At 37.9% G+C, this 24,359-nt stretch overlaps 1 protein-coding gene across 1 annotated transcript in view; it reads left to right on the top strand.

Moving 5' to 3' along the window:
• The window catches only part of LOC139721434 (G patch domain-containing protein 1-like), a 136,500-nt gene that overhangs the window by 90,078 nt on the left and 22,063 nt on the right, over positions 1-24,359 (top strand). Inside the window, 3 exon segments of the mRNA XM_071632749.1 lie at positions 2,889-3,013; positions 5,868-6,052; positions 10,435-10,624. Of these exon segments, the coding sequence (XP_071488850.1) occupies positions 2,889-3,013; positions 5,868-6,052; positions 10,435-10,624 (500 nt within the window).

The following is a 24,359-nucleotide window of genomic DNA, read 5'->3' as shown; positions in this document are numbered from 1 at the left end:
TTTGTTCCTTGTGTCATTATCAAATTTTCCTGCAAGTTTCATCCAAATCTGTCCACAACTTTTTAAGTTATATTGCACAAAGACAAACAAACAAACAAACAAGCAAACTAATGAACAAACAAATCAAAGCCGATGGGAGGCAAGACAGTTTTCACTGCTTGACAATAGAAGGTGCATGTATGCTCCTAGCAACCTCCGCAATGTTCATTCAAGCTTAAGCGCCAGCGGTCTACGCACGACCAATCAGTAACCAGGATGCCACGCACTGACGAATAAGATCACTCCCTCGTTGCTAGGGGCAGAGTCTAGCTGCAGCGCTAAATCCAAATCTTCGGACATGTTTCTATTCCATTGAAAGTCGGAAAATCATGGCCCAGAAAACGCTATTTTCTTGCCTTTCCTTTGATTATTTAACTTCGAAATTTCGGCAGATGATAAATGATGCATTAGACTACAAAATTATGCAAAAAAAAAAAAACAGAAATCCGATCGTTTTGACCGATTTTGATTATCTGACTTCAAACTCGATTTTCTCGGCTCAGCCGTCAGTGACCTTAGGATCCTTTTGTTGTAGCAGGTCACATTTGAATCCACCTATGAAATATGAAAGAGCATACAAGGCTAAGAGGATGAGATAAAGGCTGAGATATCACAAAATAAAGTAGAACAAAGTGGTCCTAATAAAAGATGGGTCCCACCTTTTGTTAGGACTTCCTTGTTTCTGGATAGCTCAGTCATTTCATATCCTACACAATGAACTTTGAATTCCTCTAAGAATTGCATGCTCTTTCGTATTTCATTAAAGGTTTCTCATTATCTCACAAAAAAGTTGAAAGCCTGAAGCTCCATCTCATTCAAATCTGTGGTTTAATATCCCTTTAAGGCCTCTCGGTAAGAGCACATATAAACAATGTGAAGATAGTCACGTACACTTCACAATAACAACGTGACCTTATGCATCCTTGTGGCAAGGTAAATCACACTCTTGAAAGTACACCCATGGAATCTGCTGTTAATGACTCCACATTTGCTTTATTGCTATTGTCTTGTAATCATTGCTCCAATGGAGGGGATGGAAATCTATTATTCGTCAGGTACTTGTCAGTGTTACAGGGAGTAAATAATGTGATTTTCTTCATGCACTGTTGCTAGCCAAACAGTCTGCCCAAGTCTGTGATTAGAACGAATCTCGCATTAATGAATTAGTGAGTATATTTACCACAAGCCCAGGAGTACTCCATCCTTCATTGGTAGAGCAAGAGATCCAGTGAAAAAGGTGAATGGCTAGTGATTAAACAAGCTGACATTAACATAATGTATAAAGAACACATTATATACTCTATGTGACCGTGCATCACAAAACCAACAAAAAGTCGCATGCGCTGATTTTATGTGAGGACTCAAAAAAGGTGAAACGGGTCAACCGAAGTCAATCTTGAGTTTTCAGCTCACCTGAGCCAAAGGCTCAAGTGAGCTGTATCGCGATCACTCTTCATCTGGCATCTGATTTTTACCAAACTTGGCAGGTAGCATCCCAAGGGGGGGGGGGGGGGGGGAGGGGGGGAGGGGGGGGGGGTAGGATCTCAATTTGTTCAAATGGGCACCATGCTGCACTGGGGGAGGGGTGGGGGTGGGGGCAGGGGTGCCCAAATCCCCCAAATTAAGGAGTCTTTAAAAATTTTCTTCTATAGAACCAGAAATGATAGAGCTAAGTTAATGCTATGAGTTAGTACATTAATGACTGTATTTTCCAGTTTGTTCATGGCAGAATCAGGGGTGCCCTCCTTGAGACCCGGGGGAGTGGGTGGGAGGGGTCCTAGTGAGGGCCTGAATTGTACGTTTTCATCTTCTTGAAAACCCCACAATGAATTTTTACCAAACTTGGCAGGTAGCATCCCTAGGGGGATAGGATATCAATTCCTTGAAATGAGCACCATGCCCCACCTGGGGGCCCCCACCTCCCATTGAGGAAGTTCTGTAGTTCCAAGTTAGTTCATTGTAGATCCAGGGGTGCCACCCCCCCCCCCCCCTTTCCCATGGAGTCATAGGAAGGGGAGGGGGTCCGAATGCAGGCCTAAATTGTACATTTTCATCTTCTTCTTAAAAACAACATAATAGAGTTTTACCAAACTTGGCAAGTAGTACTCCTAGGGGCATAGGGTCTCAATTTGTTTTAATGGGCACCATGCTCCCCAGGGGGGCCCCAGGGGGCCCCAAACCTACTAGATTAAGGATTATTCAATAATATTCTTCTCTTCAATCAGATGTGATAGAACTTTAAGTCTTTTTTCATTAAACTGCATAGTCTAACTTTCTATTTGAGTTTTTCTATTCTCAAAAGCGGGATCTCGTTTTGATGAACTTCAGACCAAATTTGTGAATGTTAGGATAGAATGTGGTTCAAAAGTTGTTTTTAAAACCTTGGGTTTATATATGTGGGGTTTTTGATAGAACGTTTTTGTACCCAGATATGTAATGAGAGATATTCCTGATACATTTGATCAAATGTTAAGTACTTAGTCATTCAAGAAAACCAGATATAATTTACACATTTTATATGTAATTAAGTTTTATGTTTTATTACAGGTCAAATTCATTTGCTCTTAGTATATCAATGATTATTCATCAGATGTAATTTATGAAATCTGTTCTTTTTGTCTGTGTTTATCATATATTTCTCTTAACCATATTACATGTAGCTGTTTCAATTCGCTATCTGGCATGGAATCAATGTTTCATTAGATGTTGTGTACAATTTTTGCACAATCTTACTGATACAGCATTTGAATTAATTTCATAAGTGGTCTCATTGATTTACAAAAAACAAAAATACGAGGTTTGTTGCATTTATTAACAAAAATGTTTTTGGTATTTTATGTTTTCTTCAGGTCTACCACAGTTGGACTTCTTACAGTAAAAAAGGACAAGTTTTCTGTCTTCAACTTCTTGGAAGTCCAGCAGCCTTCTAGTCTTGAAATCCAGACATTTCCATCTCTACAGGTCACTGGGAAAGGTACTGTAAAACGAGGAATGTTTGTGTGCATTTTAATTTTGCGAATTTCGTGAGAGCCGAGTTATGCGAAATTATTAAAAATGCACGCTAAAGATCTCGTCTACACTGTATGCATTGAATGTTACTAGCAAAAATTTTGTGCTGCGAATAAGGCTGTGGGCCTCCATTCGCGAAAATTTCATGCTGCAAAAATATTGTGTTTTACAGTAAACCTCGTGCTAGTACTGAATATCTTGGGAGGTTTTAATTCTTTGCAAGTTTCTAGAGTCGGATACTATTCACAAAAGTAAAAGCACACGAAAATATCAAATCTGATCCCAAGATGAATGTGATGTGTGCGCATACACATCTCCATTCACTCCGGTCCTCTGCAATCACAAATTTAACCACTCACAAAATTGTTGGGAAGTGCTGATTTGCGAAAAATTTATCTCGCTAAATATATGTCGTGTACAGTAGTTCTTGCTGCTACAGTGTTCTGGTGTTGTGATATCTATCCAATGTATTGCACATGTATATGACAACCCTGCTCAAATCCACAAGAAGTCTTAGCCAAAAAGAATTTCCACTTTTCTACACAGTTTAATAGAGTAAACTTAAAGCTTTAGAGTGATATACAATTTGTTAAAATGGTACCATCCTGTGATTAAAATATTTAGAGTTAGGAGGTGCAGTTTCATAGAAATGGGAGAAAAAAAAATTAAAGATTAGGGTCACTCCGGCATGCTGCGCAGCAGTATCAATGAAAATATATTCTATATATATTAAATATATATATTAAATATATTTCCCAGTGAAAGCAACTCATATCCGAAAAAATATGGTCCAGAAAAAGACTGCAAGTACCTCAATTTCAGTTTTATTTTTAGCCGCCAAAGTATGACAGCAGGTAAAGAATAGATTACTCTCCCAGGTAAAACAAAACTTGAGTCTGTCAACATGAACGACATATCAATATACAATGTGACCCTGCACCTCAAAACGAACAGGAATAGTGTGAACTGAGAAAAGAGGCTCTGAAGTACAGTGTCTATTCAAGCGCTTAATCTTTACCAAACCGTGCTGGCTTTGCGATGAATTGCGACAAAAAACAGAGAGTAAACCACCAGAGTAACAACAATGAAGGGATTATCAGATTAAACTGAAATTAAACATGCCTCATTAACACATTCTGTCCATAATTAATGCCAACTTTCAAAGCAGTAACACTATCCTTTCAAAAGTTATTAGAGTTGAAAGTGAAGAGTGTGGACAAGGTTTTTCACTAATGAAAAAGAGATTCTAAAGACACACCTAATCACACTATTCTACCAAAAATGTTCGAGGTAAACTGCTAAAAAACACACTTTCCCGCCCGTTTTATGATACCAAATTTTAGCATAATGTAAAAGAAGACCCGCTCTTTCAGAAAATATGAAAAAGTCAAGTTCGGCTAGGTTGACCCATTTCACTTATTTTCAGTCCTCACGCAAAATCAGTGTGTGCGACTTTATGTTCGTTTTGAGGTGCACGATCACATCGTTTGCTTTATTCTGTTTTCTGTACAGAGAATCCTAATGTGTGACTCTTTGTGGGTTTTGAGCTGGGTGGTCACATATTATGTAATGGATGATTACATATCATGCATTTATAGTGCCCTCCTCTCTTTCTCTCTCTCTCTCTCTCTATCTATCTATCTATTATACTGGCCACTATGAAAAAAAAAAAAACGGCCAAAAAAAAAAAAAAAACCCAGAATGTATCTCAACATTTGTATCTAAATTAATGTTGTGTCCCTGTAGGCATGTGAGAACACAAGGTTATAATGCTTGGTTTGCAAAGTGTGTTTAGGTATAAATGACTGCACCCCAAACAACAATAACAACATGGTTTCTGTTTCCTTTTGAGTGCAGATGTTCATACCTTAAGCAGCATTGAGATTAATGAACTTGTGTGATAGATAATCTGATTCTAAACAAATGCAATGTTCCAATTCATCATACAATAGTTTCAGTGAAACAGATACTTACCTTTAGTTATAATGAAAATGTAAAAAAAAAAGTCTGTCTCTATCCCATTTTACTCCTTTTCCCAGTTTTATTGTCATGACTTTTCTTACAATTAGAATGCAAAAAAGAACAAAACGAAACAAAAACAAAATAGCGATGAATTTCTACCAACTCAATATTTGTCATTGCCATATGCAAATTGATACCATGAGAATTAGTTAAAATCAGGAGATAACATTTCAGTGACATGATACAAGTACTTCCAGGGGAATGGGTGGATGACTGAAAAATGGTCACACCAGAGAGATCAGTAGCATTTGGCAGAGTCTTTTTATTGCCACACGTAATATACAAGAAAGAATGACAAAAAAATGAAGTTGAGATTCTCCCTCATTATTATGAGTGGTGTCCAAGCATTTTTTTTTTTTGGGGGGGGGGTGCATGCTCTTTTTCACAGGTATTTTATTCTCCAGTTTGATGCGTCAACATTTTTGCAACACATGGCTCAATTCTTCTTCAAAATTCTGTTATAGAGTTGAAGTCATCATGTTCGTACCTGTCAAACTTACAATCACACAAACACACACAATAACTTTCTGAAGAGTTTCATTGCCAAAATGAGAATGGGGCTTATACGGCCCTGCAGCCTTATTGCTGGCAAACACATCACATGTTATTGCTGTGTAGTAGTGGTTTACCACTGCACCAATCGAGGAAAATCTTATTCACACTACTTGGAAAAACATATTTATTTGACACAACATGACCATGTACAGTGTACAGAAGTAGAATACATTGCATTATGTCATGTATGAGGATGGTAATAAGGAGCAAGTGTAATGTTACGGTGCATCAATTCACAACAGAAAAATCACAAGATGGGCTACAAGGACCTGGTAGTCTTTCTTCCAGCCACCAAAAGAAGTCCAGATGGGACCAGCATCCAAGCATCCTTGCTGCAATTGGGACCAGAGACAAGGAAGAAGGAGAGAAGGAGGACAAGGATGCAGTGGAAAATGCAACAAAAATTGGACCATCAGAAACAGACCAGGTATGTTGCTTACCCAAAAATCGGGAACTCTTCTTATGTGCTGTAAAATTTAATGAAACTGATTTTTATTGTGTTATTTCCACCACATAATCCCAGCCATAAATCACTTGACCAGGACAAATTTTGGTAGCAATGCTTCATTGTCCATCATTAATGTCTAAAAATGATAAGTAAGTCCGTAGAAATAATTGTGGGGATTTCATTTCCTTATCGGAAGAGTTATTTTCTAACCAATCACAGATAGATTCTCTAATTTCACAGTCAAAGTGTGTACTGTTACCATGTAGTAGAACGTAATGTTGACGGTCAAATTGAGCATCGGCAGCTCTTACTTTAATATGCAGTTACGTTGTATACCATCGCACCCCTTCAGTGTGAGAACAGATAGTCACCTACCCCACGTGTGGCTCATACTGTACTCTCCCCTCTTTGTGCATCTGTTCATCTAGTGTGTGTGTTTTTGGACTGGTGTGTGTGATAGACAGCTTATTAAAGAAGAGTGGATGGATATGAGAAAAAAAAATATGTTTGTCGCTCTCCTACATGTAGTGTCATAATGAGCATGTTCTTAGCTTAAATGGTGTAACAGAAATATGTTTACGTTCGCAGTCCTGTCTGTTTGCATTGGCAGGGTCACAGGCATCATGATTATTTGATATGTACTATGAACTCTGAAAAAAAAGTTATTTTGTGGATCAAATGAACCAAGATTATATTCTGGTGATTCATTTTCTTAAATCATAAGACATCTGTGCCCTCTGCCATTAATGCATGTGTACTTATTATCAGTGAGTTAAAGTGTGCATGAGTTTAGTGTGGTTGTAATGCCCACATACATTGGCTTGATGATGTGTGGTTAACACGGGTCAATATCTACGACAGCTTTAACAAGCGGAATCTCTGCTTAAACTGGAGAAAAACTTGTCTCCCGACCCCCTGCCAATTAAAGTAGTGACCATTGTACTAAGATGATACAATGCTTTCAATTACATGAGCAGTATTGTATTACCCAATTGAACTAGGGAGAGTGAAGACCTTAACGTGATAACATCATCCTCATACTTCCAGCCAAATTGTATCACCACGACACTTTCCTCCCCAGCGTAATGGCTACTGCAATAATATTGTTTTGCAACTGACAGTTTAATAACTTTTGACCTTGGCCTGCTTAATACTTCTTGCCTTATCATGTCCCATATATGACTGTCTACATATTTTTCATACTTCCTGCCAAATTATGTTACAATGGAACAATAGCTGTAACAAGACATTTTAGCCAAAATCCGTGAGCTTTTGGCTTTTAACTTGAAGATATTTGTCCCCAAGTCTGATAAGAATATCCACACTTTGTGCAGCTTCCTTAGACCAAGTATCAACATAATCCAACAAAAGCATTTTTTAAAAACACATATGCCACGACAACAAAATTGACGTGGGCTAACTGAAGGACACCTACACAAACAAACATTCCCAAAAAGAAACACCTCCGGCATTCTTTCAGAATTTAGGCATGAAAATGAACAGGTGTCCACATTCTGTGCCGCACCTTGGAAACGAAACCTTTGAAGCTGATTGTTTTCATGATGAATACTCCATGTTTTCCAGATGAAAGGTTTGATTTAATAGTTTCTTTTGTTTGTCCCAGAAAAGTCGTACTTGAGAGTGCAAGGTCATTTTCTGTACTGACTGCAAAAGTAAACGGTACAAGGAAGTGACAGGCACACTTCTATTTGAAAACAGAATATCCATTTCGAAAAATAAGAGATACTGTTTACATACAAGAGATGGGATGTGTTTCTTTCATTCAGTGCTTCTCAAGCAGGTAATGCTTACATAATGCTACATTTCATCATCCAAGATTTGTGATATCAAGTCTTTGTGTAAAACAATCATGGTTATTTTTGGAATCATGAAAGATGATGATGACATCAGGGGGGTGTTTCATAAAGCTGTTCGTAAAGTTACGAACAACTTACGAGCGACTGGTGATCAGTTCTTGCGCTGAATTATGGAAATTCTGATAAGTATAGCAAATCAGAACTGATCACCAGTCGCTCGTAAGATGTTCGTAACTTTACGAACAGCTTTATGAAACAGGGCCCCGTTTCTGCAGTTTTTATTTTGTGGTACATTACAAAGTGTACTACGGATTTGCTTCTGTCATTGAAAATCAGGTGGCATTTTTTATTTCTTTCTTCCAAGCTGAAGTCTCCAAAGGGTTTTGGAGACATTTTTTTTTTGTCCAGGTTGTCAGTCTATACATTGTGTAGAATTTGTCCATCTGCATGTCCGACATCATGTTTGTTTGTTTTTTAACCCCCCCGCTGGCTTTTGTGACCTAAAGTATAGATGCATTAATGACATTTGGGGCAAAATTCCACAAGGTCAAAGATTAATGAACTTTTTTGCTACAAACTTTAGATGAAGTGGAAAATCTACAAACTACTGTATACGCCATATAGCGGCTTTAATTTTTTGTGAATTGGGACTTAACAGTTTTGCCGAGTGCTTATGTTCTCTGTTTCTTGTGCATTTGTGTGTAAGGAAAATGAAATGATCTAAAGATATCTTTAACTTGATTGTTGTGAGTTGCAAAGCATGTATGTGATACTCTAACTTAAAATTCTAGTGTCCTCAGGTTTTAGCCATGCCCTCAAATCTGAATCATGCATGTCAGCATGGATAACAAAATATATATAAGTTAGCAGTATTTTCCCTTTTATCATGTTGCAGAAAATCCAGTAATAGTTTCATATGACTTGATCAAGACGTGAATCAAACCTAAAATGTAATAAATCAAGTTCAGTGGAAAGGTCCGTAAGTTTTGGTAGCAGATTTTATGCTGTGCCAAGGTTTAATTGATCAAACTGTTGTGGAAGTACGGTAAAAAGCTGAAATGAAACCTTTTCAATTCTATACTGTATCACACAACACAATGAAGGTGTATGTGAATTTTTTCCTTTGATGCCATTTTAAATGCATCAATGTGAAAATATCAACTTTGAATAGAGACCAAAAATAAGGCCTCTTCTGCTTGGAGTGGAAAGATATTCCCTTCTTCAGATGAATAACATGTCCTCATGCTTGTAATCACCCTGAAGGAAGCAGCCATGGAAATCTAATCTACTTGTTCACTTAGTATTGTGCAAAGTCATTACTTCATGGATTCGGAAAAGTGATAAATTCAAAGGTATTGCATTCATAGTGTCAAAGAACACTGGTGTTTGAATGCATTCATTGAGAATGGCATCTGTTTATCATAAATTGTGTGACTGTCATTAAATTGGTTTGGGGAGGGGAGGAAAGAGCTGATTCACTACTTTTCAGTGGGGGAAGGTAACAATGAAACTTTGTGTCAAATACAGTTTCAATGCCCTGAATGCTTCATGCAATTTTGAGGGTACCAAGTGCAGACCTCCCAACCATTCTGAATTTGGAGGAAAGAATCTGAATATTGACCACCCGTAGCTCTTGTTTCAATAGATGTTTCTTATTTTTCTTGATAATTTTACTACACACTCCTATGGGAACTGCTCTTTCTTTCCTACTTTTGAGCCATTTTTAGTCATAAAGGATGGAAGGTCTGTAATTGGCTCTCATTACATGAATTGGGCATGAAGTGAGGCTTTGAGTGTCTTTTGTCAAAGTGTTTTAACCCGTTGAGGACGAGTCCCGAGTATACTCGGGCAGGTGTCTATGGGAAATGCGTGTTGTAGCAAAATCAGTCCGTCCTCAACGGGTTAATACTCACTATCAAAACCTCATAGTAGAGTAGTGTCGTTAATGTTCTCTGTTCCTCTTCCTCTTTTTCCCTTTGATTGAAATACACAAATATGTACACACAGATACTCATGCTATAATTCCTATTGAATTGTTCAAAATATAACTTCATGTTTGTCTTCACCTGACACTATTCCTGTCTTAGGCAGTTGTCCTGTTTTTCATCATGACTGCGTGAATAATCATGTTTCTAGAATATATTTTTCATAAAACCACCTTTCTTAGGAGAGATTTGACAGGCTCTGTCTTGGGTTTGAAGCTGAAAACTAAATTACTGTTTGTCTGTACTCTACTGCTGTTTGAGACTTAAAAATGATAGTAGTGTTTGTTTGTTTCAAATGAGCACATTGTCCTTAGTGTACCAAGCTTGTCTTCTTAATTTTCCCTGATGCTGTTTCAGTCATCATGTGTTATCTATTTACTTTTTGTTAAAAAAAAATATTGTATGCTCAAAACATTGAACAGAGCCATTTATGTCAGACAAAGACTATTCATGTTTGCTGCACTTTTGTGACCCCACCAGGAGGAGAACTGGAACTAATCAATACTTTCTTTACAATTTACTTGCTTTTACTTTTGTTGTTGTTGCTGCTACATTCTAGAACACTACTACCATGGCAACTGAAGATGAAGACAAACCACGCCCACCAATGGATCTCTTTCAAGCCATCTTCCTCGACTCTGACACAGAAAGTGACGATGAAGATGATGATGAGGATGGCAGTGAGAAGATGAGGAGGAATCTAGTCAAGTCTGATGCAAAGCCGGCAGAGGAGGCGATTCGCCATGATGGTAAACACATGCCCAGTGAGGGCAGCATTTTGTGATTTCAAGTTCGTTGCTGGTGCTGATGTCGGTGCTCTCTCAACACTAGCACCGGTGATAAAAGAAAAACTTGAAATCAGTCGGTGCTAGCAGGTTGACCTCAAAATTATAGCATGTTTATGGTAGCTGTTGTTGAGCCTGGTGTTGAATGTCGTTTGCTGAACGGAGATCCACTGTTTGCGATGAACATGCTTTTACCCCACTGGCTAACACTAGTCGCTAGGGATTGGCGTATTTGTCATTTAAATTTTGGTGTTGATGTTGGTGTTAGCATTGCTATGTGTGAGACCCACTTTTACATTCACACTTGCACATTGTACATGCATAGTCTGTGCTAATGCGGTGGTCTGCCATAGGACATGCACTTTAAATACCCCAGACATGGCTAGCAATCTGGGTGTGGCTTTCTGTGATGCCAAACTCTTTCATTGATTTCTGTGAAGTTAGAAGCAAGTATTAAAGCCACTTTCACTGATTTCTGTGAAGTTAGAAGCAGTGCACAAATGGTGGTACTGATTTCTTCCAGCGCTCGTGGAAGATGTACCTTTCAGAGACAGATGTGTCAATAATAGCCTTTAGTGCTAAAGCAATCTCTGCAGTCCCATATGGCTTTGTGAAATGTGTGAATCTTTACAAAATATTCCAAGTTTTCTGACAGAGCCTGGTTCAGTATTTCTTGAGTGTCTATTGCATTTTGTCTGTATAGCCTAGGAAATGTATGTTGCTCAAATATGATATGTTATATTCCACATACTAAGAATCTTGCTATAGGATTGGTCAAGAGCTGATCACGTGAATAAAGCGTAGTTTTGCCCATCACATCACCTGAGGAGAAAAGTTCGTTACACTCTATGTTGATAGTCCCTTTTGTTTTGCTGATCACTTCTGTCCGTACAGTCCTTACGCGAGATGAGTACGCGTGAAATAAAAGTGCGTTGCACTGTGGACTATCACTTAAACTAGGTCACTTGATAGTCCACAGTGCAACGCACTTTTATTTTGGTGCCGCGCGGTACGTGGAGCAAATTCGTTGTTTTGTCATCTACGCGCATACGTCTAAAGTAAACTATGTAGCTTAAGCTCTGTATAAGGATACCTAAAGACAGCTAAAACGGTTTCAAATGTGGAATAAAATGGGAATATCTAGGACCCTAGATGTGGAATATAAAGCAAATAATCAACTTTCAGTTTCAGGCAATGAGACAAACTATCACTTCCTCTGCGATCTGAATGTGTATGCTATCTTTCCTCAGCTGCGCTTCGGAAAGATAGCTACATCCAGATCGCCTCGGAAGTGATAGTTTGTCCCATAACCTTCACCAACGTTAATTATTTGCCTACTATCTCCAGCCACTATGTACAAATGTAGCGGAGTATCTATTTGGTATTCTCCACCTGTGGTAATCTTCAGCTACATCTTGTAGTGAATTCAAGTATCATATTGAGAATAGGTCGGTTGTCTCCCCACCCCCCCCCCCCCCCCCCCCCCCACCATCACACATTTATGTACACACACCTGGGCAAAATGTTGATTACATTCCTGAAAGTGGCTCAAGGCCAAACATGTACACCATGTATGCCGCACCCAGAATCAGCCAAGGAATGGAATTTATATTGATCACAAATCAGTTACTAGATATCTAAGTCCGGAAATGGCTCTTATCTTTGACAAAATGGCCGAAAGCAGTCAAGTAGATCTATGCTATTTATTTAATGTTTTTTGCCCACCCCACGTCATTAAAAGTCTCTGGCCCATCCCCAAGTCTTTCAAAGCATTATTCATTACATATTCCAAGAAGTCCTGAAAAAAAAATGGCTTTGATAGCCTTTCAAAGTTGTGTTTCAATCTATTTGAGCTATTCATACACCAAGTGATTTTTAGTCAAGGCCATGAATCAGGAGTATTGTGTATGTGAAATAAAAGAAAAATCCTGCATGTAGAACCAACAGGAAATATGTATTGTCTTGTACATGAGCTTACCGATACAAAAATGGAGATCCTGTTTACTGAGCAAGCCAACACTTTATCTTGCCATCAATTAACCCATTCAGTTTTAAAAGACTGGTACATGTATATCAGCCATAACCGGGGTTAAGGGAAAAGATGAGTCAAGGGTTTATCAGCTGCATTGCTATGTCATTGCATAAATCAACTTTTGTCAGGCATGCTGATCCTGATCCCACCCCCCCCCCCCCCCCCCATTAACCCGTTGAGGACGAGTCCCAAGTATACTCGGGCAGGTGTCTATGGAAAAAGGGTGTTGTAGCTAAATCAGTCCATCCTCAACGGGTTAAATCTGAAGAAGACATTGACATTAAAAAAACAGCACCCAAACTTAACGGGTCTACAATATGCAGGGTTAATACAACAAGCTGACCTAGTGCCTCAAAAAAAAAAATCAGATTGAAAACCAGGATATCATGTCTGACCTTGAGACTTCAGTGACACACCTTTACCTGGGTGTGGAGATTGACTAATCCTTTTTATTCAGTGTTCACCCACTGCTACATTGTAACCCAGAACCTCCCCAGGGTACACCTTGACATCAATAGCGATACGCATGCCACAGAGCACAAAAACACACTTGACAATCAGCCAAGCGAGAGAGCAGTTTCCTATTGACTGAATTGAAAGATCTGACAGCATTACTTGCTAATTAATTGCATCTTCTCCACCTTTTTTGAGTAAACAAAGATACAGGAGATCTTCAACCACAATTCTTTTTTCTTTTTTGTAGACAATGAGCTGATAAAGGATTTAAGAGCATTTGTGAAGTTAGAAGCCTTTTTATGCTATAGTCCCCAGATTTTAAAACTGTCAGGAGCAATAAGGCAGTTTACAATTAGTGCATGTGCACAGTGATACAAATGATCTTCCCTTATTTTCTCAGTTGCTTATAGAGCAGACTTTGCCGCCACTGCCAAGACTTGTGCAACCGAGTTGCACAAGTTGGGCAAGTTCAGAAATGTCTCCAAATGAGATGATAATTTATTTGTCCGGAAGCCACAGAGATGTTGCTGCAACATCTCTGAGACATCTCTGTAGTCTTGGAGACATCTCTTCAACATCTCCAGTAGATCACCAATTGGTCACCGCATTGTTGTGGAGACATCTCAGAGACCTCACGTAATATTAGTCTCTGTGACTAGGCTGTGACTAGAAGGAGACCTCAAGGAGATGTCCAACATCTCCGTGACCTTGTGGAGACTGGAAAGAGTCTCCAAAAAGAAAATGAACATACATGTTCGATTCTCTTGTGACTTCCTGGAGACTTTGCTACATTCCAGGAGACGTCAAAGAGATGTCTCTACGACCACTCCACGACCAGGGAAACTTGAGTCACCACCAGGTCTTTAAGTAGTCATCCAGCCCAAAGAGATACCCACTTTAGACACTTCAATCATTTTGAAAGCAGCATGATGCATAAACTTGCCTGATGTAGGAATGAACTTTGCATATGAACCAGGTGACCAGAATGGTCCATCAGTTGGCACATTGGCAGGCACCCACTTCATTGTTTTGTACTGAATGCATTAACAACCTTTTTCTATTAATATTGCCATTACTAGACTTGTTGTCAGGTGGACCTGCTAGCGGGAACCATATACTAGTATAAGGCTTACATGAATAATCATGACATTACTGATGCCGATAACAGTGAACTTAAAAACCAACATGCCTGATTGTAAAACTGACCTTTTCCTGCTCATGTGCAAAGTGGAACTGTGAACTGGCTTTTGAGTTATGCCCTGGAGTTTACCCATGATTGAAATATGCACTCTCCACTTGTGCCTTTGGTGCAGGTGAGCTAGCATAAATGCCTTTCATACATATATATGTCATTCCGATTCATTTGTAGTTTCCTATTCTCATTTGTCACTAAAGAGATATTACCCAATTAAGACTCTCTGGTGAAAGTTTGGGGTCATGAGGTCAAAGGTCAAAAGGTCAAGTAAAAATGTTAAAATTTTACTTTTTCTCAATATCTTGGAAATGGTTTAAGGTATCTTCATGGAAAATAGTATATTTGCATGTACTGACTGGCAGTGATTATCTAGGGAATTTGGGGGTCATGGGGTCAAAGGTCAAGGGCAACACTTCAAAATTGTACTATTTCCCTCATAGTTATGCAATGCCTGTAGGATTATTTTTTTTTAAACTTGGTTTATGCATGTATAACCCAGTAGAGATTCTCTGGGAAGCTGGTGGGTTTTTTTTTTGCCAAAAAAGGTCAATGGTCAAAAGGTCAAATATCATGTGAAAGTGCTGAACTTTACTTCCTCCTCCATAATTTACTGTTCAATACAGAAATTGCACTTTTTTTCCATACCTTGAATATTACTCAATGCATGAATTTTAAAAGGGTCATAGTCAAGTAAAAGTCCTAAAATCCCCAAATATATGCTCTCCCATTCATCCAATTAAACCTACAATGTAGGTCAAGGAAGGTGAACATTCAACACATTTGTGACAAACATGTCATTTTACTATTTTGCCAATTTTGTAAAAATGTAATCACGCATTGTCCACATGTACTATAGACCTATTAGGAGAATCATGCATTATGGCGGAGGCATACCAGTTGCCATAGCGACATTTCTAGTTTCAAGATACTTTGAAACCACTTCATGAAATGTTAAAGAGCATACAATGCTAATAGGAATTCAAAGTTTATTTGATTATTTTTGAAATGGCTGAGACATCCAAAAACAAAGTAAAACAGAGCAATCCTAATAAAAGGTGGGACCCTCCTTTTATTAGGATCGCTTTGTTTTGGGTATCTCAGCCATTTCAAAATGTATTTTCACCAAATAAACTTAGCAATGTTATTGTCTTTCATCATAAGAGGTTTCTCATTATCTCAAGAAATCATCATAAAAAAAAAAGGTTACAAACCTGAAGCCCCATCTCAACCAAAACTGTACCATCCCTTTAATGCTATTAACATTTTACACTCTCAAGATCCATTCTTAAAGAGATTCATCATCAAAGTTTTGGCATAGTTTCTTTTCTTTTCTTTTTCTTCTTTTTTTCCCCTTTTTATTCCCCTCTTTTATTTTTGGAGCAGGGAGGGGTCAGAAGTCACTTCAAACAGCAAGAGATGCAAAGTTGCTCAAGCTTGATACGTCAAGTCATCTTTGCATGCTTGATAAAATCTATCATCAAAGTGTGTGTATACTTTTTTCCCTTCTTTTTTCCCTCTTTTTTGTCACAGATAATTTCTAATGGGAAGAAATGCCAAATTGCTCAAGCTTGATATGTCAAGTCATCTTTCCATGGTAAAGTTGCAGATCCTATTAATGCTATAAACAGTGAAGTGATTTTTGTGAATTGTATGAAAACTGACACATCCTTTCTAAATGGCCCTGTTTTGAAATGTCTAGAAACTTAAAGCCTTGAAGATTTTTTTTTCATTCTCACAGGAAGTCAAACCCAAGTTAAAAATAAATCAGATGCTATGAAGAAAAAAAAAATTGCTGAAGATAATTGCAAAAATCAAACAATAAGTGGTCATTAGAATTTCATGGAATTACCAAAGGGGGTAAATTTAGTTCCAGGTTTTTTTTTTTTTTTTTTTTTTTTTTTTTTTTAGAAATATTACTGATGTTAATCCTCTTTTAACATTAAGAAAAAATATTTTCTTGGCAAACTTCTCACTTACAAAACTACACTGTAGTATAGCATCTTAAACTTTAACTCTCATTTCTTCCATGTTTGCCTGTGAAGTAGCCATCTAAATATTCTCTCTGTTGTATTTTCTTCTAAATTACACAGGATGTTGTGTATATGCTGTATGTTTTGTGAGGTTTATATTTTAGCATATTTCACGAGCATAGTGCTATTCACGAGTATAGCAGTACATGAAACTGTTAATTCTGATCCCCGACATGAATATGACATGCATAATTATGTACAGTATATGTACTGGCGCACAGTACACAGTACATGAACAAGTTGCGTGATGTTACATTTTTGTAGTTTAGAAGGCCTGAAGTCTTCGGGTACCTTCGCTGTGAGTTGATGTTACAATTCAACCACTTGTGATATTTTCTGGACGTCCGGACACATGAAATATTAGACTCGCTAAATATTTTTATGGTGTTTGCAGAACTAGATACCAGTGGAAAGCTCAGATTGAGTCGAGAGGACTAGAAACGTTTCCTAGTCTGAAATTGCATCCTCAGCAGCTCTATCAGATGTCTGTGGTGTTGGGACATGGCATACCTAGGCCCCCTGCACTGTTAAAATTGCAAATTCTGTTCCACGAGTGGTGCTGCAAAATTTCATTGCAGTCAAATGCCATGAGTTATTAAGAGTGGAGGTCTGTTGTTCTTGACATTTAGCAGATAGTAGCAGCCCAACAGGGCTCACATGGAAGTGGTTATGGTTACATATATCTTTAGATTTGATTTCTATTGTTGTTGTGTTTTTTTTATTTCCTTTTATTTATTTTTTTTTAAGCTGCATGATCAGATTTTTGATAGACTTGACAGGAATCATCAGAGGTAGAAAAGACTGAAGAATAAATCAAAAGCTACATATGGCCCCTATGGTGGCCTTAAGCAGCACATCTGCTTCTCACTCAGTAAAAAAAAAAAGTTCAGTCATGATTGAGGTGCCTCCATGTCTACACATGCGAAATTGTAATCGTTTGTAGAGCCCGTTAAGTGGTCTTCAAGATTTACTGTATACGGCATATATTTAGCAAATCTAATTTTTTACAAATCTGGGCTTCTTGACAATTTCGCAAGTGGTTAAATTTGTGATCGTGAAGTACAGTACTGTGTGGAGAAATGTATGCGTGCATATCACATTCACGTCAGAGTCAGAGTCAATATTTTCAGGTGTCTTTGAATTCGTAAATGGCACCTGACTCTCAAAATTCACGAAAATAAAACCTTGCAAAATATTTGGCATATATACAATAGTTAATTACATACCCTAGTTTTATGTCTAGAAAGGGTAGCAGCAAGTTGTAAAACTCAGGTATGCAGCTAATCATTTGACTGATGGATGCAGCAAGCACCTGAATTTTCTACAGCAGTTTCTCTTTAGGTTTACAGGGGGAAAAAAAAAGAATAAACAGTGAAGAACAAAAAAAAAAAAAATGTGAATTAGGTCATGCATCCAAATGTAGTATGCAAGAATTGTGAGCTTTGAACATATCTTCACAAATTGGATCCACCTATTCTTTACATCAAAAAAGGGGGCATGCCCTCAAATCAGGATGGAATGCTTTTAAGGTGAGAAAGAAAAGGTTTGATCAATTGTAGGATTTGCCTTCCTGCTGGAATCTTATTTCAGTGTTTCCTTTCAGGGAGAGGGCTGCAAGATCAAGAGCTATCACAACAATTCAAGGTCACATTAAAGGGACATTAGAGTTTTGGTTGAGATGGGGAATTCAGATTTTAACTTTTTGCAAGATAATGAGAAACCACTTGATATGAAATATCAAAGAGCATACAATTGTAAGAGAAATTCCAAGTTCATTTGATGAAAATCGGTTTTGAAATGGCTGAGATATCCAAAAGCAAAGAGGACCCACCTTTCTTTTTATTAGGACCACTTTGTTCAAGGATGTCTCATCCATTTCAAAACAAATTTTCATCAGATAAACTTTCTGCAGCTGATAGAGATGTCAGAAATATGTCTCCTAAAATGTAATGATAAGTGAGACTGGAAAAAAGTGCCCCCCCCCCCCAAAAAAAAAGATAAAAAATTAAAAATAAGAAAATGAACATGTTCAGTTCTCCCACGACTCCTCAGAGATCCAGTAAAATTCTCCAGGAGTCATCACAGAGACTCTAGTTGCCCTGCCACCAGTTCACCATGTAATCTCCAGGCCAAGGAGAGACTCACTTCAGTTTAATCAAATAATCAAAACATTAATTTTGGTGAAAAAAACAAACAAACAAATGAAAGTGACACTGTACAGTGATCAGTAAGTCTTGTTCCCGTTGTTTGAGCATTGATACTTACTTTTGTCTGTAATATACTGACGTTTGTTCTAGGATCAACCTCTACTACATGCTGTTAACCCGTTGAGGACAAGTCCCGAGTATACTTGGGCAAGTGTCTATGGGAAATGCGTCTTGTAGCAAAATCTGCCCGTCCTCAGTGGGTTAACAGACAGGGCAACAGGAAAACCTTCACATGACTTATGAAGTTAATTATTACGACAAGTATTCACACTAACATTCATCTCTGTCACATAATCTGTTCATTACCTATGGCCGGCTACCAATCATCCAAACATGAAAAACCCACAATATTACCATCATCTTCAATCTTCAACCCCTAGATCTTCTGGTGCCAGGTAAAAATGTCAGAGGTAAAAATGTCAGAAGTAAAAATATCAGTTGTAAAAATGTCAGAAATGAAAATGTCAGAAGTAAAAATGTCAGTTGTACAAATGTCAGAGATAAAAATGTCAGAAGTAAAAATGTCAGTTGTAAAAATGTCAGAGGTAAAAAGTCAAGTAAAAATGTCAGTGGTAAAAATGTCAGAGGTAAAAATGTCAGAGGTAAAAATGTCAGAAGTGAAAATGTCAGAGGTAAAAATGTCAGAAGTAAAAATGTCAGAAGTAAAAATGTCAGAAGTAAAAATGTCAGAGGTAAAAATGTCAGTGGTAAAAATGTCAGTGGTAAAAATATCAGAGGTAAAAATGTCGGTAAAAATGTCAGAGGTAGAAATGTCAGAGGTAAAAATGTCAGAGGTAAAAATGTCAGAAGTAAAAATGTCAGTTGTAAAAATGTCAGAGGTAAAAAATTATTTAAATGACTGAGCTTCAACCAACCTTGAATTGTAGAGGGCAATTAAAAAAATTGACTGGCCAAGCAATTCTCAAGTTACAAGAGTGTCCCATATTTCTTCCCGTGTCCCATTTCTCCATGGTCTCCCCGATGCTTTTTCAGGAGAAGGCATGGAAAGCGTGTGGTGTGAGAAGGGTGTCAGAAACATGAAGAAGAAATCTCTGGCACTTTTACCTCGTCCTCTTATATTTCTACCTATAAATTTTTACCAATGACATTTTTATCTGTGACATTACCTCTGACATTTTTACTTCTGACATTTTTACCTCTGACATTTTACCCTGACATTTTTACCTCTGATATTATTACCTATGACATTTCTACCTCTAACATTATTACACTGAACTGATCTTCTTCTCCATGTTGGGAAGGTAAACCACCAGATTTAAACTGGCCTATTTCTTCATCAAACTCGGAGCTCTGTCCTGAAGTTTGTGTCAGTTGTGAAAGAAGAGCGGCTTTTGGAAGCATCAGATTCACCAAGAGGGCATATGTTGGAATTTAAAAGACCTGGGCACACATGAGGAGCAGGCAGAAATGAATACGTGTATCTAACTGAAGCGTGAAACCGTTTATCAACAGTCCCATTCAATCTGCGGGAATTAATGCATCAACAGATCTGATCAGGCAATATTTTTCCTGTCAATCCAGTCACTATTAAATTATCTTATCATGGTCCTGCATCTGTTGCCACACCCTACCAGCTTGACCTGAGCAGCAAAATCTGTATAGACCTTTCACATTTACATTAGTCCATATGTCCTGAGAAAAAAGTGAAGAAAAAAGAAGAGGTTCCATTCCCCACATTTACACTTTTTCCCACATTCAGGGGAAAGTCTCATGTTGCAGGACTTTCCTCTCCAAAACCATAGTGTGGACGCTCACTGGGACTTGTGTCTTAAGAATCCATCATTTTTCTTCACTTGGCTCATATGCTTTCTCCATGAACACCAACCAACATCATCCAATCACCTGCAAGCGATTGTTGTGTCAGAGCTTTTGAATTTGTGGCACAAAGCTCATGCTCAAGCTGTAATACCCAGATAGCACAAGCAAAAAAAAAAAAAAAAAAAATGCCTGTGGAAAATATTGTCTGTGTCACACTCATCTTGGATGTATCATACCTTGGATCTGTTCCCCCTTTCAGTTGTTGCATCAAGCAAAGTTGTTGCAGACTTTAAGAACTCGTTGAGAACGGATTGATTTTGCTACAACATGCATTTCCCATAGACACTTGCTCGAGTATACTCGTGACTCATCCTCAACGGGTTGAAATACAGGTGAAGTCAACCTGATAGAAATATCAACATTCATCATAGTCGAAAAAAAATTTTGAACAAAAATGATGTTTTGTGACTTGTGCCCGCCCAGCTCAAACCCCACAAAAAGTCACTGATTAGGGTTCTCTGCAATGGACCAAAATATGTCACTTTGAGTTGACTGACTCAAATTTCAGAAAGTTTGTCTTACCTAGTAGAGTAATCTCTTTTCTACATACTTTCAAAGTCTGGTGTCTTCAAGCGGAACAAAATCAAAATTGAGATTTTAGCATTTTCCCCATAATTTTGAAGCAGATACTGCTTCACTGCAAAATTGACACTTCTGCAAAGCATGTCCAAGTGACCCTAGTCTTTAAATTCTCTTTTCTTCCTTTTCCATGAAACTGCACCTCTGAACTCTCTCCTATTTTACTCAGTTTTTGAATGTGTGAGGATGGTTTAATTCAACCAGTTTTATATGATTTTAAAGTCTAGGAGTGTGCTCTTAAACTATGTTATGTAAAAATCAATTTTGCCTTGCTTTTTAATGGTTTTGAGCTGGACAGTCACATATTGTTCAGTGTATTACTTATCTTGCTATCTTGCTTTTTCTTTTTTACAGCTTTTGACATAGATCTAGTTTGATATTTATTAACATTGCAGGTAAGGTAGTGTACAGTGTGATCCAAATTGCACAGGAAATACATTAAGCAACCTACAGGAAGGAAACATGAACTATTCATTTGTGATGTAACACAAATGTTTTCCATGGTATAAAGTCACATGTACAGCGATGAAAATGTCATGAATGAATCACTGGACAAATTACCTTATTGAATAAAAGTTTATTTGCTACATTTTTTCATGGGGAGGGGGGAGAAGGCAGCACTTTCAAAATAGAAATGTGCATGAAACTTTAAGATGAGAGAGGAGAGGGAACATGAATTTAGTAGAGCACGCTGGTTTCATAGTTGTGACCTCAGAATTATGGAAATGGAAAGCTGTGGGGATCTCTGCAGGTTTTGTTTAGTTTGATAATTGAGCAAACACCAGCCCAAAGCTAAAAGGTTTCTATAGCTGTTGCTCGTTTTTACAGCTTTTATCACTCGATCTGACAACCATTCAGTGCCCTTGATCATGTCTTGATGGAAATACCCCACAAAAAGAGGGAAAAATGTTAATGGGCTGAGAAATGTAGATGCTAAAAGAAAAAGGCAGTAAGTCTATTTGACTGCTTATGATAATCATCAAGTTGATGGCATTACAATGTATATGGCCTTGAGACTGGAATATGACATTGACATGGATATCACAGTGGATCTAAATAGAGCTTTACATGTGCACATAACGTGACGCTGAGGAGGGTTAAATAGAGGGGAGGGGGTTGCTTCAGAGCATTAGTAGACTTGTTATAATCATGCCTCATTTTCATGGTTCATTTGAGATGCAACTCAGAGTAGAAGTTCCTTGGTGATTTGTGGAAGTCACTGGGGAACTTTTTATAGCACATATGTATGTTTGTGTATGATTGTGTTGATATGTGATTGTGTGTGTGTGTGTGTGTGTGTGTGCATATGTCTGTACATGTGAAAGGTTGTTGTGAGCATGTCTGAACATCTGTGTACTTTTGTGACTATGTACACACATACACACACACACACATACTTTCCAAAAACAGAGCTTGCTTTTGATAAGCAGTGAACAATGGAGTCTGCGCTTGGTCTGGAGTTGGCTGTGGGGGCCTGTCAATCCGACTTGGTGTTAACCTCCACCAGTGGAGCGTGGCGTGGGCGTGAGAAAGCGCCACAAAAACTGCGCTGGTACAATCATCCGACCCCTGAAAATGGAGGGAGGGGGGAGACACTCTCAGACATAAAGAGCAATGCGACCCAGCAATTCAACAGCTTGATATCGACAATAGGCTCACAGAGATAAAAGGGATCATAATTGATTACTGAAATCATTCTCTATGTACTAATGTAGACTTAAATGGTATAATTTCATCTGTTATTCTATTTCATTTTGATTTTTGCAGTTTCCTTTTTTTTTTTTTTTTCAGATGTAAAAGTGCTGCATTGGTTGGAGCCTTAAAGGCATTTTCTAGTAATGTTCACAATGGTTTGTGACGTTCAAATGCAAATATTTTCACACTTGAACCGCAGGGTGTCCCAGACATAAGAAGCCTGCAAAGTGTTCCATAAAATTATGCAATGTGGCATGAATTTGTGTGCATTCTTGATTTCTGTGCAAGTATCTTTTATGGTGTGATGTGACATTGATTTTGCGAAGCATACACAAGATTTACATCTCACTGTTGGGAGACAAAACTTTGTATCTCCAAAATGTCAAATTTTCAGGAGAAAGAAAAAAACATTGCCTTTCCTTTGACATGCCATGGTGGCTTCATTTTGGGGGTAGCACAGCTAGGATTTGGACAAGACATCTGTTAATTGATCATCTGACAATTAATCAAAAAAAGTGAATTTCATTAAAAATTGAGATATGAGGTGTTATCATCCTTGCGATGATACGCTACATGTAATTCCTAAAATGATATGATGATAACCATGGTTGAATGCAGTGAAAGGCATAAAATCAAGAAGTGCATCATTAGGTTTGAAGCAGAAGAAGTCACATTTAAACATTCTTTGTACTTCTCAGAAATATTAACTATTTCTAAGATGAATTTCGTTGCTTAGAAATCCATTGACTCCAAATCACGTAGATCTTTCTTTAAATATCTATTTGTGATACTTGATGCAGAAATGTGTGGTTTCTGCACAAAGATTTTTATATTTGCCTAGTGGAAAAGATTTACTCAAGGAGAAAAATGGAAAGAAAGGATGTCAAACAAAATGCTTCGTCCCATTCTTGGCATTGATGCAGTAGAACTATGTAGAGGAGATTTGGCTATACCAAGTGTTTGTAAAGAAGTGGTTAATATTCACTGTCTGGCATGAGCATGTTTGTTTTTCTGCTTCATTGCTTGTGAAGTTCTTCATACAAGCTATATCAATTGCAAAGATGATAAAGGAACTCCTTATTTTGTGTGAAGCGCTTTCTTTCATGAAAAAACAAAATGGTTTTCTGCCGAGTCAGGGCTAAAACTGTCATTACATAATATGCAGATTTGATAAATTGTGGAAGAAAATATGTTATTTAATGAATAGCTAGTAGTATCTGCATCTTGTGTTGGCTGATGTTATGGAAAATAGTGAAGGCCATTTGAGAACAAGGAAGTATTGAAGTACCAAGTAAGAGATGTTTTGTATATTACATAACAGGTAAAAGCTAAATGATCGAGGAGGGTGGGTGAAAATAGCTATCAGTAACATCCGTCTGTCTGTTTTATGTCCCGAAAGTATTTCATTAAACACGACCCTTGCATTGAAACCAGCAAAGGTATAGAATTTGACCGGAACAAATGATTGCCATCTTTGGTCGGAGAGGGTGTGAAGGACTGAGTCATGATGTGTGTGCAAAAATGTTGTAGACTCCAATTGTCCACTTGGGGTTGTTCCAAAACCTCTCTCTCTCTCGAATCTAGCTCCTCCAGACACACCCATTGTTTGCGTGATGCCTTTGTGATCACCTCGGAGGAACAAAAGAACCCGGGCGTGTCAGGGGAC

The sequence above is a fragment of the Diadema antillarum genome, unplaced genomic scaffold (assembly GCF_040938485.1).
Source record: "Diadema antillarum isolate AM-2024a unplaced genomic scaffold, OU_Dant_1.0 scf00000143, whole genome shotgun sequence".
Taxonomy (NCBI): Eukaryota; Metazoa; Echinodermata; class Echinoidea; order Diadematoida; family Diadematidae; genus Diadema; species Diadema antillarum.
The sequence above is the reverse complement of the archived record's forward strand: the minus strand, read 5'-3'. Positions and strand labels throughout refer to the sequence as shown.